The sequence below is a fragment of the Manis pentadactyla genome, chromosome 15 (assembly GCF_030020395.1).
Source record: "Manis pentadactyla isolate mManPen7 chromosome 15, mManPen7.hap1, whole genome shotgun sequence".
Lineage (NCBI taxonomy): Eukaryota > Metazoa > Chordata > Mammalia > Pholidota > Manidae > Manis > Manis pentadactyla.
Genome location: NC_080033.1, coordinates 63,146,031 through 63,165,241, shown reverse-complemented (window position 1 = coordinate 63,165,241; position 19,211 = coordinate 63,146,031). Strand labels below are relative to the sequence as shown.

General features: G+C 43.4%; 1 protein-coding gene across 2 annotated transcripts in view; it reads left to right on the top strand.

The window, feature by feature from the left end:
• Positions 1-11,950, top strand: part of ADAMTS18 (ADAM metallopeptidase with thrombospondin type 1 motif 18) — a 119,150-nt gene extending 107,200 nt beyond the window's left edge. For both annotated transcript variants that reach the window (XM_036909322.2, XM_057492986.1), the window contains 4 exons: positions 753-938; positions 2,346-2,564; positions 4,845-4,992; positions 9,230-11,950. In XM_036909322.2, the coding sequence (XP_036765217.2) occupies positions 753-938; positions 2,346-2,564; positions 4,845-4,992; positions 9,230-9,345 (669 nt within the window). In that variant the 3' untranslated portion in view covers positions 9,346-11,950. The remainder of the gene's footprint in view (positions 1-752; positions 939-2,345; positions 2,565-4,844; positions 4,993-9,229) is intronic.
• The last annotated feature ends 7,261 nt before the right edge of the window (positions 11,951-19,211 follow it).

Here is a 19,211-nt window from a genome sequence, read left to right as displayed (position 1 = left end):
TTTCATATTGACAAAGAGTCAAGGCAAGAGGGGCCACTCATGTGCCTTTCTGAGAGGAAACTGGCAAGCTGTGAAGGCAAGGGAGGGATATGTGCCTTGAGAGCAGACCCAGACCTGAGCCGGTATCTTCTAAGAGACCCTGATAATTTGTACTCATCTGAAAGCAGAGAGATGATTCCCTGCCTTATCTATCTCATGGAGTTCTTGTGATGGTCAAGGAAGTAAGAGTCAGAGAGTGATTCACCCACCATGCAGACTTTACCCCCGGTAGTTAGTCAGCACAATGCCCAGCCCAGAAACAGTAGGTGTTAGGGGCAAGACTTGGACACCCCCAGCCCCTTCTTATCGCTGTCACAGTCTGTTGCTATTTTTCTCCTTGGCAGAAGAACTAATAACCTTCATTAGTCAAGTGCCCAGACCCGTTCTGCGTTGTGCCAGAGACATGGAGACACCAAGGAATGGGACGTGTACCATTTTCCAAATAGCAATCATGTGCACGAAGAGAGAAAACTTCATCTCTCAACCTGGGGCAACACGGAAGCCACTGGGCATTCAGGATGTAGATTGCAGATCTGCATTTAGGGCTTCTGGAAGGAGGAAAGATTTCTCCTGTTGGCTACAAGGGATCGTACTGGGCATTTGGTTCTAATGCTTAAAAATAGTTTGGCAAGCACTTACATTCAACATTCACGTGGAAGAAAATCATTTGAAACTAGCATGCAAATGGCCTTTTTTTTTTTTTCCATCTCAAGTGTTCCAAGACCTGTGGGCGAGGGGTGAGGAAACGGGAAGTCCTGTGCAAAAGTCGTGCCGCGGCTGAGGCTTTCCCTGAGAAGCTGTGCTCCAGCAGCCCGAGGCCAGAGTCACAGGAGGGCTGCGTCCTAGGACGATGCCCCAAAAACAACCGACTGCAGTGGGCCGTGTCTTCGTGGAGTGAGGTATGAGTCTGAGGTACCGCTGGGGCTTTGAAACGCCCAGCCCACCCACCAGTATCCATGCCCAGAGCTCCTTTCTGTGCCACAGGCACAGACCAGTTACCTACTACTTATCCTTTCTTCCTCCTGATTTCCTCATCAGACACTGATAAAGCACCAGTCATGCTGAAAAGCTGTGCCCGGGCAGCAAAGATATAAAATCTTCTTTAGCATCCATGCGTAAACATGGACAAGGCACGCAGGGAGCTGTGACGGAGGTCTGTAATCTGATGGGGGGCTGAGGGCCGCCCAGCCCTGGCGTCAGGAGGAATCCTCATCAGAAGGGACTGTCCAGGGAGTGTAAGCCAGAAGGATGAGCAGGAATCGGGCAAGGCTGAGGTTAGGGATGGGGTCCAGACAGAGGGTCTCCCCACACAAGGGAGAGAGGAGAGGATGGAAGGAGGGCATAATGGAAACTGGACACCTCATCCGGGACCTCAGGGGACGGACTGAAAGTCTACAGCTGCTGGGGAGTTAAAATTCTAAAGAAGTGGGACAATCAGGTGTTCATGTTAGAGAGGAAGGCAATGTGAAGCAGGCAGTCTCAGAGGCAGGAGACGTGCTCACATGGATGCGGCAGCAACAGGATGGAAGATGAGAGCCTTTCAAGGGCACAGAGCAGCCAGTAGCTTTGTGAGCTCCTGAAGACAGGCCACCTGGTACCTTCAGGCCTGCGGGGGGCAGGCGGGGAGGAACACCTGAAGCTGCCTCCTAGATCTCTGGCTGGAGTTCAGAGACACAGGAAACAAGAGACAAGGAGCCGAGCCTGAAACATACAAGCTAACAGAAGAGACGAGGTCTCTGCCCTTCAGGAGGTCCCAGTGCAGTAGAAGACAGATGCCAAGAAAGAGGAAAGGTCGGGAGGGGGGACGGTGAGGTCCAGGAGAGGAAGGGTGCTGTCCCAACAGCCCCTGGGTCTGTTCCACTGATGCCCTTTTCTTCTGTCCGCCTCTCTCGTCCTCACCCATTTATTTTTAAGAACCGCCATTCAGTAATAGCCAAATGCTTGGGATCACACCAGACTTAACCCCATTTGGAAGAAGTAAGCACCCACAGAGACCCCGGTGTCATCCTCTGACCTTGTCTTTCTCTCTGACTTTGTCCCAGTCCCATCCACACGGGGTGTGGTGGTCCTGCCCGACGGCACCTCATTTGTTTGGGGGAGTCTGGTTCTCAAGCCTTTGGCCTCCTCACCTGCAGCAGGAGGGACGTGGGTGTCCTTACCTCTTGGGTCCTCATGTGTGTGTAGTTGACGAGCCTTAATCCCATCCCTGTAATTGCTTCTTGGAGCGTCCTGCGGTCAGAACACACCTGCTCGGCAGACCTGACCGTGGGGCTCTGCACACTCACCCCTCCTTTCTCGGCTCCTAGTGTTCGGCGACCTGTGGTTTGGGCACGAGGAAGAGGGACGTGAAATGCAGCGAGAAGGCCTCCCAGGGGAAGCTGGTAACCTTCCCGGAGCGGAGATGCCGCAATATTAAGAAACCAAACCTGGACATGGAAGAAATCTGCAACCGAGGGCCTTGTCCTGCCCGTCCAGTGTACCATACAAATACGGCGGCTGGATGGTACCCATCGCCTTGGCAACAGGTGAGAGCAGGCAGATTCAGGAGGTTTCTAGTTAAGTGAGATTCAAAAAAAAGGAGGCAGTCACCGAGAACTGCTGTTGGAGACTTGTGCAAGTGTAATAACAACGGGCCCGAGTTCTGGGGGCGCAGTGGTTTGCGTTCTTCAGCTCACTCACTCCACCACCCGCCACCCGTGCGGCCCTGGACTGGTCACCTAACCTGTGAGCTTCAGTTTGCATACTGAGAAAACTGAACTAGTATCTTGCAGGCTTGTTGGGTTGTTTTTTTTTTTAATGAGGAAGTTAGATAAAGTACTTAGTACCAAGCCGGTCACATAGTGATCGTGTTCACTATTGCTACTGCTGTTAAAGTCACCACTGTGCTCTCTGAATTTCAGACATGCTGGTCGGTCTCAGGTCCTTTGGTCCTTTGTCACAGTTCTGAATAATGACAGCTGACCTTTGCCAGACCGTTCCCACGCCAGGCCGGGTACTTCCCGCACATTACTTCTTCTCTCACTTCATCCTTGAAAATGCCCTTTGAGTGGATAGTGTCCCTATTTTGTGGATGAGGCGGGTAAACCTCAGAGAACTCAGCGATTCAGCCAACGGCACCCCCTTTAAAGCTCATCAGAAGGTAGAGGCAGCCTTTTTCCCAGAAGGCTGGGGTGAGACTTTGGTCGCGCTGGTTTGGTGCTGACTGGCGGGGACTGCGTGTGATGCTGAGTCAAGGAGAACAGTGTGTCCTCAGGAATCCAAAACCGTGTTTTGGTCCTTGTAGCCTTCTAAGCAATGGAGGTCACAGAGCTCTTCACGCAACTCACGGGCTTTAGGAGCTGCCCACCCCATCATTAAACACAGGGGCTGGGTGGGAGTGTATAGTGAGCACAAATGTCTGTATGTGCATGTGTGTATTTATACACGTGTATGCGTAATTATATGTACACATTGCATATGCATATACAGTGTGCATTCATACATATGTAAGTATACGTATATATTACATATGCATATACAATGTGTGTATGTTGGGAAGGGTTTGGGACTAAAATATGTAGGAAAGGAAAGGAAATTAGCATGATTGTGTATCTCTGATTGGCCAGACTATATATATAGTCCTAGGTGCTCTATATATTGCTATGGATTTCTTTTTAAAATTTTTGTTATTTTACTCAGTTAACAGATTTTGAAGTAGATTTTCATATCAGCATCAGCAAACATTTGCCAGCAGGCCAAAGCGGCTTCCTCACCCCTGCCTGGATTTTTTGTGGTTTCATTAGAACACGGCCATGCTCATTTGTCTCTGTGTTGCCTATGGCTGCTTTAGTGCTACAAAGACAGAGTTGAGTCGTTGCCACAGAAACCACATGGCTCACAAAACTTAAAATGTTTACTATCTTGACCTTTACAGAAAACATTTGCCAACTCCTGATTTAGATGATTTGATAACAGTCATGCGGCTATATTTGAATTTGGGGCTGATTCCAAAACTCATACTCTTTCTACTCAGACACAGTTTTAACTCCCAAATACCAGTCCCTGTAATGATGCTCATCTAAGATGAAGACTTCGCCCAACTTCAATAAAATAAAACTAATAATAGCATAGTGGATTTTTAAAGCAAAACAGAAGATAATCTAGTTAAAGGGCTGTATTTCTCCCTGATAATAGTTTCTTCTTCTTTTGTTATGAAATCTTTATGTTAAATCTACATATGTGTGTCTGGAAAAAATAAGTTGATAGTCCTTGTTAGTCTTTTTTTTTTTTTAATTGAACAATGAAGTCATCTACTTCTAGGAAGCACCATACCCACCAGGCCAATTCAGAACTTGGCTGGGAGCTGAGGGCATAATTCCAAAGCTGTCTCAGAGTATTTTTTTGCCGTCCTAGTTTTGAACTATCTGCTCCACTCTTGCATCTGCAGAGATTATCTGAAATTCTTTAAATAGTGTGATGAATTGCCTAGATGTGTCTGTATTTGTTTCTGCGTTCTTACTGCAGCTTCTGTATTTCTGGAAGCTCTCTTTTTTATGAGTCAGTTAGCTGGGAGATGCAGACTCGTGGGCAAGATAGACAGCATTTGTCTGAGTCCCTTTTAATCAGATCAACTGGCTTCCACATGTTAGAAGGGACTCTGGACTGCATGCATGTGTGCCCGGCTCTGGACAGTCCCTGTTCTATCACCAGGCGTCTTGCTAATGTCATGAAGCACAGAGATTCCTTCTATCTGATATCACTGACCTCAGAAGCGATACCATGCAGCTGAGTGTTTCTGACCCCTTCCCCTGTTCCCTCCACCGCAGTGCACCGTGACCTGTGGAGGAGGGGTCCAGACCCGAACAGTCCACTGTCTTCAGCAAGGCCGGCCTTCCTCCAGTTGTCTGCTCCGTCAGAAACCTCCGGTGCTACGAGCCTGTAATACCAACTTCTGTCCAGCTCCTGAGAAGAGAGGTAAAGGGCTCCACACTCCGGTCAATGTTGCTAGACTTCAGAGTTGTTTTCGAAAGCCCACCGTGTGTGGTTGCGCAGCTTAGGCGCTGCACAATCCTAGGGAATTCCGGTTTCAGCAAAATCAGCGTGAATAGCGCCCCCTAGAGGCGTACAAGGCACAAATCCAGAGTGGGTAGGGCTGCAACTGATCTTGCTTGCGTAGGTAGGTATGCAGAGAACATTCAGTTCTGTGATAAGGCTTTTTAGCCATTAATGCTTCGTTTGAAAGGGGGAAATGGTAATCTTGCAAGTCCATTTTCTTAAGACAAAGTTTTAGTTGGATAAACAAATGAGAAAGTAACCCTCTATGCACCAGAGATTATGCTAATCAGTGGGAACCCAAGAGTGAACAAGAATTGCCCTCAGGGAGGTCATGTTTTAATAGAGGAAACAGATAAATTACAGTCAATTCCAGTGAGTATGTATTCTCCTAAGACTACACCTTAAATGCTTTTTAAAAGTCGGTTCAAATGAAGTACCGCACATGCTGATGGAAAAATGGGCAAGTCACTCACCTGAGTGAACTATGTACTGTTCTTTACTAGCCCGGATTATTTTTAAGTAATCTGACAAACATCAGGAAATATTCCTTCAGCTTAATCAGATGTCCTTGTGCTAAAGAATCATTTCATACTATATACCTGCTGAGTTTTAGTTTTATCCAATCACAGCTACTACAGGAGGGCCACAGCTCTTACCTGACTTTTTCCAGTTTGTGGTGAATGGGACTCAGGTTACTCACTTGTTCCCCCCTCTCCACGTCACTTCCCATCTCTGAATTGTTATTGTTTATCTACTTCTTACAGCCCAGCTGCGGGCTCTGGACATCAATTTGCCCCCATCTGTTTCCTTTCTTATCTGAGGCTCACATAAGAAAACTTGCAATAGAGCAGCTGCTCAGCACCTGGCTCACCTCTAAGACAATCCTGGGAGTGTACAACATGGCAGCATTTCTCAACAGGGAGCTTATGGGGGAAGACACACTTTCTGAGAGGGTGGCCACATACTCCCAGACCGTCTCCTCCTTTCTTCACCACCAGTGGTTTCTCATTTCCAGCCTTTAGTCAGATGGCCACAGGTGATCCCACACATCTAAAGACCACAAGTAAAGTGCACGCCCCCTTGGCCCTATCAGAAAGGCCAGAGGACACAGGCCAATGAGGAAGACTGCTCAATAGTATCTTCAGGGCAGGAGTGCAGGGTGGGGTGAGTCAAGAGGCACATTAGGTCCAAGACAGCGGGCAGGTCACTGGTGGTGTTATTTTATCCGCCCAGAAGACAGTACCACACCTGTGCTCAAAACAAACATGAGTGTCTGAATAAGTGAAAGAGTGTGTGTAAACCAGTGTGAGGTCCTCTCCTTCTTTCACAGCCAAGTCACTGAGTATCTGCTATCCATGACCTAAAGGAAGGTGAGCTATGTATGCATCTAGCAGGAGAGTGTTCCTGGCAGAGGGAACAGCGAATGCAAAGGCTCTGAGGCAGGAAGATGTGAATCGGATCAAGGAAGAGCAAGATGTAGGAAGCAGAGAGGGGTTAGGTGATGAGCTACAAGCGGTCCTGAGGGCTCTGGCACTCACTCTTAGGGCCGCAGAGTTGAGTCTGGAGTGAGATGGAAGCTGGCAGTGAACTTTGAGCAGGGGAATAGCAGGATGTGACTTGGGGAGGATCACCAGCAAGTACACGAGAAGACGGGGCCTCGAGCAGGAGGAGGTTCCACTAGAGCAGTGGTGGCGGTGGGAGTGGCCGGTTGCTGAGTATAGCTTGAACACCGAGCCAAGAATATTTCTCAGTTGTTTGCATGCAGAATGGGAGGCGAAGAAAGAGGACTCCAAGATCATCCTCTATAGTATAAATAATATGAGTGACTGAGAATAGAAGTTCGAATAACCAGCTATTTGTAATCCTTATTATAACTCTAATCAAACGTACTAGTGATTGATAGCATAGTGATCCACCTCAGTCCCGCTTCCTGACCTACATTTACCTTATGGCACAAGCTGCAGATGCCGGCGGCAATTCCATCCCCTTCTCAAGAGGGTAAGTGTAGATGAAAAGTGCAGTTAGGACCGTGGCGTTAGTGATCTGCTTTAGCCTCCAGTATTTCCGCTGCATCAATAGGATAATCTCTACAGTTTACATCGAAACTGATTCGGATGTACATTCCCATTACGGTACATGCTAACTGATTAAGGCATAAGATACTGTACATTTTAAAAATACTTGAATTCGAAGATATGTATGTAGATAAATAGGCCAACAGTTTAGCTGGATCTTCATCTCATGTCTAACTTAAGGTATCCTGAACCATTTTCCACCACCTATCCCTGTAGAGGTCCTCATTTCAGTAACCATGACTCCATTCTTCTAGATGCGCAGGTCAAAAATCCTGTAGTCATTCTTGATTCTTCCCTCTCTTACCCACTACCAACCTGTCAGCAAATTCTCTACACTGTACTTTCAAAATATATCCAGGAATTATTGAAAAGAATGACTTCATTTCATCCTTATATCCAAGTTGAGACATTGTGTGTTTGGAATTGGTTGTTTCAGCCATGACAGTGACAGGTAAATTATTTTTCCAAGTGTTCCCTGAGTAGCTATTCTATGTTGGGAACAAAGCAATGAAAAAAAAATAGACAACGTCTCTGCTCTCAAGGATTTTGCATTCCCACAAGGAGCCAGACAGTAAGTAAACACCATCCCATGTGTGCTGATAAACCCAACACAGGGGAAAAAAGCAAGGTAGAGAATGAGCAGTGCTTCCTAGGAGGCCCAGGAGCTCGCTGGTTTATGGGGCAGTCTGGGGAGGCCTTACTGATGCACGACCTTGGAGATTTACAGGAAAAGAAGAGGAAGTGACCCAGATGCCTTCGGGAAAAGCAGAGTCTGCCTGGGATGTTAGGGGACCAGCCAGGCAGCTAATGTCGGGGGGAGGAGGAAAATGAGGGCAGAGCAATGGGGAGCAACCAGGGCCGAGGGCCTTGCCAGCCTTTGTAAGGACCAGGCCTTTCACTCTGGGTGGATGCGTGCCAGTGGGAGAGTTTGGGGCGGAAGCATGAGCTGGCTTATGTTTTACAAGGATCACCGAGGTTACCGTGAGACAGGGGGTGAGGGGATAATAAATAATAAGAGGGAATTTTAGGCAGAAGAACTGAGGCTTGAGGAAGGAACTGAAGGCAGTTCTGAATCACAGATAGGGTACAAGCTGGGAGCAGCAGGGAAAGAAACAGGGTAAGAAAGCCGGGGGCCTGGCAGGCCGTGTCCAAGGGCACAGAGCAGAGCCGCTGAAGGGTGAACCGGGGAAGGACAGGCCTCGGCACCGTGTGGTTTCACGGGAGTTGAAGGTAAAGGTGGCTAAGGCTCCTATAGAGGAAGGGGAAGACAATTCCAGCTCTGAGTGAGAATAATACTCATGTAGAAGATAGACCATAAATATTTTGAGCCAAAAATTCTTGAGAATCTAGCAAACCAACTGGGACCTAACTCCTAAAACATGCATTTGTGTTTATACAAGAGAAAAACTTACATTTTCTTACCCTCCTGGGTAAGAATCTCTGACACATGTTCTGCTTCCAATCGATAGTTACATCTGTTATCTTACTTATGCAGCAAAACACGTGAGAAAGGACTGGTGTTGACTTAAATTCACTGAGCTGCAGATTGGCTAGGTTTATTTAAACATACCCACGTCAGAGGCAGGTGTCCTGACTCCCAGTATACAGGAGGCTTCTTGCTCCTCAAACTCGGGCCAGTGGCCGTGCAGCGGTAGTGGATCCCTCGGATGCTTTTTAAAACTACAGAATCTCAGCCCTCAAGCCAGACATTCTCGGGGAGGACCAGTGGCTTAACAAGAGCCTCAGGGGATTCCTAATGCACCGTTCCAGGGTGCTTCTCTTGGATGCCAAATGGTAGCCCCTAGGTTATTTGGGGAGGATCAGGCGTTAGTCTCTGGCTGGATGTGACTTTTTTGCACCCACTTTCCCCCACATGCTAAACTTCTGCTAATGGTCGTAGTCCCTTCTGCTGTCTTAATCCTGCTTCCCCAGCATCCTCCTACCAAAGTCCTAATGGACAGTGAGAAGAACCAGTCAGAGGCACAAGGCAGGCAACTCCAGGGTCTTTGATCCCTAGGCCCTCGCCTTAAGAAAAAGGCTGAGTCTTTTCCTCACATGTTAACTGTGTTTTCTCATTTTAGAGGATCCATCCTGTATAGATTTCTTCACCTGGTGTCACCTGGTTCCTCACCACGGAGTCTGCAACCACAAATTCTATGGTAAGCAGTGCTGCAAGTCATGCACAAGGAAGAGCTGATCCTAAGGCCCCGCCCAACACCGCTCAGCCTCTGGAGAGACCAGCTGCCTTTCAGACCAAACGCCGACCTCTGCAAGCCCCTGGGAGGAGGCGCCTCAGAAGCATGTGGTCCTCGGAAGCACTTGAACATGGGAAGTGATGACACATCTGACTTCTAAAAAACAAAAACCCGAAAGACAACTCGGACTTGCACTGTTACACAAAAGAAGTGATGAGTCCCCCTGAGCTATGTCAAATCTCGATTTTGACCATGTGAGAATCTTCTCAACTCTGCGACAGAGTCCCCTGTGAACTTCGAAGGGTCCTATGGCAGACATCTGTTTTGAAAAGGTCCTTTAAGACTTCAGGTCAAAGACTGAGACTTGGGGCAGTCAGATGCGGCTGGAACCCCTTGCCCAACTGTTATTTGGTGCTCACAGTTTGACTGCAACTATGGACATCCCCAACCAGGAGTCATATGGTGCTTATGACTGTGCTTGCTGCTGGACTGGCAAGCTTCATGTTATGTTTATTTAGGGTGTGCGTGTTGTTTTTATTATTTTGTTTATAGTCTGCTTATAGAGAGTCTCCAAGACTAAAATTCACAACTTGAAAAGTATTCCAAGGAATATTCCAAAAATAGGGCAATGCAGACGGTTTAAGGTCTCCATTTAGCTGACATTCATATTCTGAAAAACACAAACTCATAAAGGTGAATATCTGACACCCTACACATTACAGAGCCACCTCACACTTTCTGGTGCTAGCTCAACAAGCGCACAGGAGCCTCGCGGCTGCTCCGGGGAAATCGGAATTGGTGTGACATGTTCGTTTCCAGTAAAAATCTAGCAGGAGCTAAATAGCAAAAGAGCAGTGTTTTTTGAAGGCGAGGAGACCATCATCTATAATGCTCCCTACTTATTATCAGAGCTGCTTGGAAAATTAAAGGCCACTTGTGGTTTTTTTCCTACCAACTGACATGTTTAACTTTGTGCTAGGATTTAGTTAACAAGAGAAAAGTCACAGCGGCAATAGAAAAATCCATCTGTCTTCTTGCTATGTTAATATTAATAAATCATCATATGCCAAGACCCTTCAGTGAACAAGTATTTTATAGTCTTCAGAAGCCAGCTGTGGGTAGGCATTAATGAGCTTAAAATTGTTCAAATTGGAAAAACACCACACTGTTTTGCCAAAACCAAAGGCACTTACGTGACTGTGTCCCTCTGTAATTTTTTTGAGATGCGGTTAACAGGACATCTTTATATAATTCTATTCAATTCTTCAATTTCTTTGATGAATGGAACCTAATTTTATTGCTTTAAAAAGTCTCAATTCGAACAGGGATTTGCCAGCTCAGCACAACCACCCAGACAGTGGTTTGCTAAATTTAGGGCATCTTTGTTCCCATTCTAATTGAAATCACGAATTCTCAAATCTCAGAGAAATAATAGTCCCTCAATTAGCTTGGCATGGCCTAGAGTAGTGGTCATTTTGTCATCAGAAAAGATTCATTCCACATCACCACTCCCTTGCCCTCTGAAAACCTGCAAGCTATTTGTTACTTTAATTATCATTTATTATTTTATGGAAAAATTAATTTATTAATAGCCTATTATGTGTTCTCACTTGCTTCTCCAAGTAAGTGAAATTAATTGAGGAGAAATGTTGAATAAAACCATGGGTTACAGAGAAAAGTCAAAATATATGTGTAATATTTAATTATTTTATAAGTTTTATAATAAAGTGTTCTGTTTATCTTGAAAACTTGTTTAGTTCTTGAATAAATTAGTGAGAAGTCAGTTATTTCCAATGTGCTTTAACTATACAAAGGTTAAGACTCTTAATTTCTCTATGAAAAGTTGGGAGAAGGTAAAATATTCATCAATTAATTTTTCTTATTTCATTTTCTTACTGTGTATGAGAAAATCAGAAACCATCAAATGCTGGTATGAAATAGATGACATATTTACCATCTTATGGAAATAGTTATTTTTTTCATTCATTTGTGGAAATCATCTAAATTAGATAAACTACCCATGAATGTAGTTGTTTTTCTTTTTCTCTTTTCCATTTAAAGGCTTTCTGGTAAAAAGGAAGAAGGGAGGGAAAGGAGGAAAAATCTAATGAATTAAAAAGCAATTGTTCTCAGGTTTTCCAAATTTTCAATCATCAGACCAGTGGAAAACAAACTATCTGGGCAAAGTAAATCCAATGGACCTGAATATTCAGTATTTCTCCCTGAATATGTGATTATATATATACATTTTAATGTATAAGTTATGCATGCATATCTTTAAAATATGTTATTATAGGATTTTATACAAATTATTTATTGCTCTTTGGCAAATAACAAAAAATTATGGATAAGAATGAAAAACTGAATAGATGGCAGATAAAACAGATGGCAGAAAAAAAGATATCTTTGTAACTTTTGGTAATAAATTTTTACTAAAAGCAACCATACATTAGTGTTTAATGAGTGCCAGGTGCTGGGCTAAGCCCTTTACATATGTTACTTCATTTCATCCTCACAACAACCTGCTTAGGAAGACACTATTGCTTTCCAGTTGCAGAGGAGAAGACTCTGGGACTCAGAGAGATCACATATTTGGCCCAAGGTAGTCACAAAAGTAAGCCCAATATATAAACATTTAAATTGTTCATTTTAATTAAAACAGTCACTATAATTTGTTTACAGAATTCATATCTGAGAAAAATTCCTCAATGAGAGTAAAAGAACTATTCAGTGCCTCAGAAATATTCAGCTTATTATCACTGAGCTTAAGATTAAGATGGAACTTTCTGTATGATTTTTAGCTTTAATCCCAATTCATATTTGGACAAAGGAGAGGCAAGTAATATCTATTCCTTGTACCTTTGCTGATAGAGTTAGACATGACGAACCATGATATAAGGGACTTTGGGTCAACAAGTTTTTGTGTGTAGAGAAGCCATAAGGAGGAATACCCAGAATGTATTTTTCCGAATGTGTCTAGTTATTTGCGAGTTCGTACAAAGCGATGGCATTTGCCTTATCCATGCACACAACCACCATGATGTTTGGCCGTCCTGAAGCAGTACTCGCAAGGTGCTTACTGTTTTCCTCAACTCTGCTTAGTGAGGGCCACAGTTGAGTTCATAATCGGGCCATTTGATAACAAAGCAATTAATATGACTGTTAGTTGGTTTAATGGACAAATGAAGTTCAAGGATAGTTCCCAGCAGCCTAATTGGGATGAGAAAGAGGCATCAATGTCTAGGAAAAGGAAACCCTGCAGGCCATTTCTCCGCAACCCTGTTTCTTCCTACCCTCCTCCTCCCGGTACTGCCTTGGCCCCCCATCCAGGCTGCTTCCGTGCCATCCAGGCTAGGACATCGCTGGACATACTTAGTGCTGCACCGCAGTGCCCATGCCACATGCTGGAAAACACCATTCTAGAGGGACACTTGGTGCTCCTTAACCCTCCATCCACGTGGCTAACAGACTTCCCAAACCTGGGGTGCAGGGCAGAGCAGTCCTCTCCCTGTGATCGTAAGTTAACAGTCAGAGTCGTGAGGAGGTGGTCCTTGAAGGTGAACCAGGCCAGAGGCTGTTCGTGCTGGAGACAAGGCCCAGGCATGTTTCCTCCTTCAGCTCCCTCCTCCCTCCTTCCATGTGGCTGAAGGGCAGGAGGGACCAGGTGACCCGCTCTTGGCAGGTGGCCAGGCCAGCTCTGCTGTTCCTTTGCACGTGCCTCTCTTTCTGCAGACCCTCATTCCATTTACTGTGGGGCTGAGTATCCCCTCTTCCCCGGAAAGAGGGTTTCTCTCTCCTCTGCCCCATCCCCTTGGAGACCCAGATTGGATCTAGAACGAGTCTCAGGACAATAGTTTCTAAATAATTAACTATATCACAATCACCTAAGGATATCTGATACATTCCCAGGCTCCTTGCCAGAAATTTAATTCATCAAACTTGAGGGTAGGGCTTGGGAATGTATATTTTAAAAGGTATTCAAGTTTCTCTAAGGAAAAGCCAGTTCAGGAACCACTGGTCTAGGGCAGATGATGAAATTGCCTTGGGTCTGTCTTCCTTGTCCAGGCAAAGGAAACCCCTGGACACCACGCCCTCTGGAGCAGCTCTGCTGTGGTCTGGGCCAAACTTGGCTAATTATAAATGGGTCTTTGTCTCTTCTCATCCTCTGCATGTATGTTGCACCCAGGACACCCTTGGAGGCAGTAAGGAATGGGCCAAGAAAGGAACTCACAGCCAGGAACCAGTTGCCTGGTCCTCCTCTTATTCCCAGTTGGGAATAAGAATTCCCAAGCCCGTCAGTACCCTACAGCAGGGTTTGTGGGCAACGGAGCAGCACTATTGAGGGCAAATGGCCATTTCCCTCAGTCAAGCACCCACATGCAAGAGCTAGTGTGCTGTGTTTTTTAAAAAAGGAAGGACAGACAATAGAGAAGCTAATGGAATCCCCACCGGGAAGTGTCTTTTGGCACATTACTCCAGGGCCTTGTATCCAGAGAAACCCACAGCCTATGAAAACAGTTACACTCCTGAGATCCAGAGTCAAGCAGAATGAAGTCTTCTGTCCTATTTCCAGCTGGGTCAGTAGGTGCCAAGAAGTGAATTAATCATTTTCATGAACCAGGCCAACCGCCACTTGCTTACAAATTGCCAGAAATGTATTAGCTGACTTGAATGAATGAAAATGGTAACTTCAGCTTTTGTACAGAAGACAAAAGAAATATCAGCTTGATAACACTGGACGGAGGGCTGTAATGATGCATTTTGGCCATGCTCAAGTATAAAACAAGCTAATTCCATGGTTGTTGCTGTGCTGGCCTCTAATTTTCTTGTTCATGGCTAATTTCATTAATTCACAGGTTTTTTAAGAATAAGATTGGTTCCAGATATTTTAAATGAGCATGTCTGTCTATGTATATGTCTGCATAGTGCTAAATCAATAAAGGGATTGTTATCGTATCCAGCAAATTTCTTCCTTTGTCATGATGCCCACATGGTCCAGGGCTTTTATTACTTACAGACAGGTCTGAGGACAAACATTTGCATTTTCTTAGAGGTTAGTATTTGTTTTCATGCTAAAAGTCTCTGGGACATAGAGAGTCACACTTACCCTTTTGTAGTTTGGTCTGCCTACACTAACATTTTTATTCTGCGTTTTTGCTCTGTAAAATACACTCATTCTTTCAACAAACTCCATAAGAGCATCAACTGTAATGTGAGACCCAAGCACAGAAACAGATCTTGTTCCTGATCCAAAGGGACTCATACATGAAAATATGGGAGGTCTATCCATACAACAATTAGGCAATGGTCCAAAGTCATACAGTCCTAAGATTTTCTTTTTAGTCTCTATTATTGTGGATAGCACATATGCAAATCAGGGTCATGCAGACCGCAGGTATGGTATTTTTTTATCCCCTTCTAAAATGACAAACTCACAAATCATAGCATAAGCAGCGAGTAACCCACTGGCAAGTTAATGTATAGAAATTAAGAACTAGATGAGAATTTAGTTACCATTTCATTTTCTCTGCCTCATAAATGTAGACACTGAGACTGATATATTTGAGAGTCTTTCCTAAAATCACTCAGTGAGTCAATGGTAAGTCCAGGGGTAAATCAGTGACAATGGTTTCAATACAAGTATACTTTCCACCGTATTATAAAATACTGGGTTTTTTTTGACAGGTAGACACTTACTGAGTTTAAGTAAGATTTGAATGAGTAGTGAGTTTCAAATAGAAACCTAGTAAGAGACATTGTTGAGTTTACATGATATCTATACTAACTGAAGTTCCCTGACCCCAAAGAAAATACTATGGCACCATTAGAAGCATAAAAATGTTGTCATACTTCTACATAGGACAAAGGTAACTTCATGTAAGTATGAGTTTTTTTAAATACCTGACCTTTCCAAAGTCTGACATTCAGGGAATGGAGCTACTATTTTGCCCTGAACTATGAATCAGGAAGGATGCTTAAGTTGTAAAACCTCTGTAAATACAGTTTACCCTTGAACAACACAGGTTTGAACTGCACGGATCTACTTACAGGAAGGTTTCTTTTTCAATAAGTATATTAGAAAAAGTTTTGGAGACTTATGATAATTTGAAAAAACATTTTCTATAGCTTACTTTATTGCAAGACTACAATATATAATACATATAACATACAGGATATGTGTTAGCCAACTGATTCTGTTATTGGTAGGGCTTCCAATCAACAGTAGGCTATTAGTAGCTAAGTTTTGGGGGAGTCAAAAGTTATACATGGCAAGTCACTCTTAAGAGAAATTAAAGGGGACACTAACAAATGGAAACTCATCCCATGCTCATGGCTAGGAAGAATTAATATCATCAAAATGGCCATCCTGCCCAAAGCAATATACAGATTTGATGCAATCCCTATCAAATTACCAGCAACATTCTTCAATGAACTGGAACAAATAATTCAAAAATTCATATGGAAACACCAAAGACCCCAAATAGCCAAAGCAATCCTGAGAAAGAAGAATAAAGTAGGGGGATCTCACTCCCCAACTTCAAGCTCTACTACAAAGTCATAGTAATCAAGACAATTTGGTACTGGCACAAGAACAGAGCCACAGACCAGTGGAACAGATTAGAGGCTCCAGACATTAACCCAGACATATATGGTCAATTAATATTTGATAAAGGAGCCATGGACATACAATGGCGAAATGACAGTCTCTTCAACAGATGGTGCTGGCAAAACTGGACAGCTACATGTAGGAGAATGAAACTGGACCATTGTCTAACCCCATATACAAAAGTAAACTCAAAATGGATCAAAGACCTGAATGTAAGCCATGAAACCATAAAACTCTTAGAAAAAAACATAGGCAAAAACCTTTTAGACATAAACATGAGTGACCTCTTCTTGAACATATCTCCCCAGGCAAGGAAAACAACAGCAAAAATGAACAAGTGGAACTATATTAAGCTGAAAAGCTTCTGTACCACAAAAGACACCATCAATAGAACAAAAAGGAACCCTACAGTATGGGAGAATACATTTTTAAATGACTGATCCGATAAAGGCTTGATGTCCAAAATATATAAAGAGCTCACCCACCTCAACAAACAAAAAACAAACAATCCACTTAAAAAATGGGCAGAGGAACTGAACAGACAGTTCTCCAAAAAAGAAATACAGATGGCCAACAGACACATGAAAAAGATGTTCCACATCGCTAATTATCAGAGAAATGCAAATTAAAACTACAATGAGGTATCACCTCACACCAGTAAGGATGGCTGCCATCCAAAAGACAAACAACAACAAATGTTGGCGAGGCTGTGGAGAAAGGGGAACCCTCCTACACTGCTGGTGGGAATGTAAGTTAGTTCAACCATTGTGGAAAACAGTATGGAGGTACATCAAAATGCTCAAAACAGACTTACCATTTGACCCAGGAATTGCACTCCTAGGAATTTACCCTAAGAATGCAGCACTCAAGTTTCAAAAAGACAGATGCACCCCTATGTTTATCGCAGCACTATTTACAATAGCCAAGAATTGGAAGCAACCTAAGTGTCCATCAGTAGATGAATGGATAAAGAAAATATGGTACATATACACAATGGAATATTACTCAGCCATAAGAAGAAAAAAAATCCTACCATTTGCAGCAACATAGATGGAACTAGAGGGTATTATGCTCAGTGAAATAAGCCAAGCAGAGAAAGAGAAATACCAAATGATTTCACTCATCTGTGGAGTATAAGAACAAAGGAAAAACTGAAAGAAGAAAACAGCAGCAGAATCACAGAACCCAAGAATGGACTAACAGGTACCAAAGGGAAAGGGACTGGGGAGGATGGGTGGGTAGGGAGGGATAAGGGCGGGGGGAAGACAAAGGGGGTATTAAGATTAGCATGCATAATGGGGGGGTGGGAGAAAGGGGAGGGCTGTATAACACAGAGAAGACAAGTAGTGATTCTACAGCATTTTGCTATGCTGATGGACAGTGACTCTAAAGGGGTTTATAGGGGGGACCTGGTATAGGGGAGAGCCTAGTAAACATAATATTCTTCATGTAATTGTAGAATAATGATAACAAAAAAAAAAGAAAGGGGGATTACTCCCTGATAGGATAAAACTAACTGTAAATCAATGATCAATGCATGCTTTAAATATCCTTAATTTTGATCATTTAAAGGGTGTCAGATGATCAACTATGGAAGTACATTTTTCTGATAATATTCCTTTCTCTTAAAAAAAAAAAAACAGTTCCTGTGTGGTGACCTCCAATAAGTTTTTCACAATGGTATAAAGGGCATATCAAAGTGTGGGCAAAGGGTCTGTTTGTGTTTATACAGAGGATCAAAGCCCAATTTGACTACCCAGAAAATGAAATAAGATACGATATGAAGAAGAAGTTCCAACATCAACATACTCTGGAAGAGTCATTCCAGAAGATGATCATCAAAAAATGTCAACAAAGATCCTGGCGCTGTTGCAGTTGTAGCTGCATTCATCCCACTGGTTCCTGGAATTGCCATTGGAATGAAGGGGGAGATATCTAAGCTGGCCTGTGCATACAGCAAAATAACAAATTTGACTGGATCTATACTGTCGGAACTCAACCAAGAATTAGGAGAAGTGCAAGTTGCAGCGCTCCAAAATCTTGCGACTATAGACTATCTACTGTTAAAAGAAATATGGGATGTGAACAGTTCCCAGGAATGTGTTGTTTTAATTTGTCTGATTTTTCTCAAACTACTCAAATTCAGGTAGACAATATCCATCATATCATTGATAAGATTTCACAAATGCCTAGGGTGCCTAACTGGTTTTTTTTTGGTTTCACTGGATATGGCTGGTAATTGTAGGTCTGCTTTGGTTATGTAGCTGTATTCCTATTATGTTAATATGTGTGCGCAATTTAATTAGTAGTTTAAAACCTATACATGCTTAAGTTACTCTACAAGAAGATATGTCAAGGAAATAACCAATCTTCCCATGATTTCTTCCGTCTGCTACTTCTATAGCTTTTCTTCTTCCTTCCTAATTACAACCCTTAAATAGAATTCGTGCCTCATATCGAATTTACCGAGTATCATAATTCTTCCAAGTGGTAAAGATACCTCAGGACAAATGCTGGGCATAGAAGCCACAGGGCATAAATCTGCAAAGAAGTAAAAAGCTAACCTTTTCAAACAATAAGGCTTCTCTCCCACTTACCAACTTTACATTTCCTTGTATGGCCCCGGAAGATGACTGGTTAGCCAGAGACGGGTAAGATTCCTCAAGGGAGGAACAACCTAAGACAGGCACAGTCGCAGGGGGGCCATCAGGTGAGAACTTGGGGATCAACAGAGGTGAGGCTTAGAACCTCACCCCCCTGTTCTGAGAGAAATCTTCTGCATACGTGGATGTTTTATTGCCCTGGTCTAGCTTGGATTAACACATAGTCTACAGGCACACACCTGATCATCTACATTTGCCCTCTTACAGCACTAAACTATGTTTTCTACCTTTATCTTGCATCTACCTACCACTTCAGCATTTTATTAAAATAATAATAATAATAATAATAATAAGGGAGAAACGTGGGATTCACATATAAATCAAGTATAAAAATCAAACAAATATTCATATCTGACCTGATTGTTTGTAGTTCACAATGCGTGATCAAAACTGAAAGTTTCTGTGATATGACTGCCCTTGCACTGTTCACCATGTAAGAACTTATTCACTATGTAAGAATTTGTTCACCATGTAAGAACTTGTTTGTTGTGCTTCAGAAGATTGGAGACTGAAGAGAATTAGGCTTGGGGTGGATTAATGATTGTGCATTGAGTCCCCTGTACAGAATTTTATTGTTGTTAACTGTTAACAACCATTT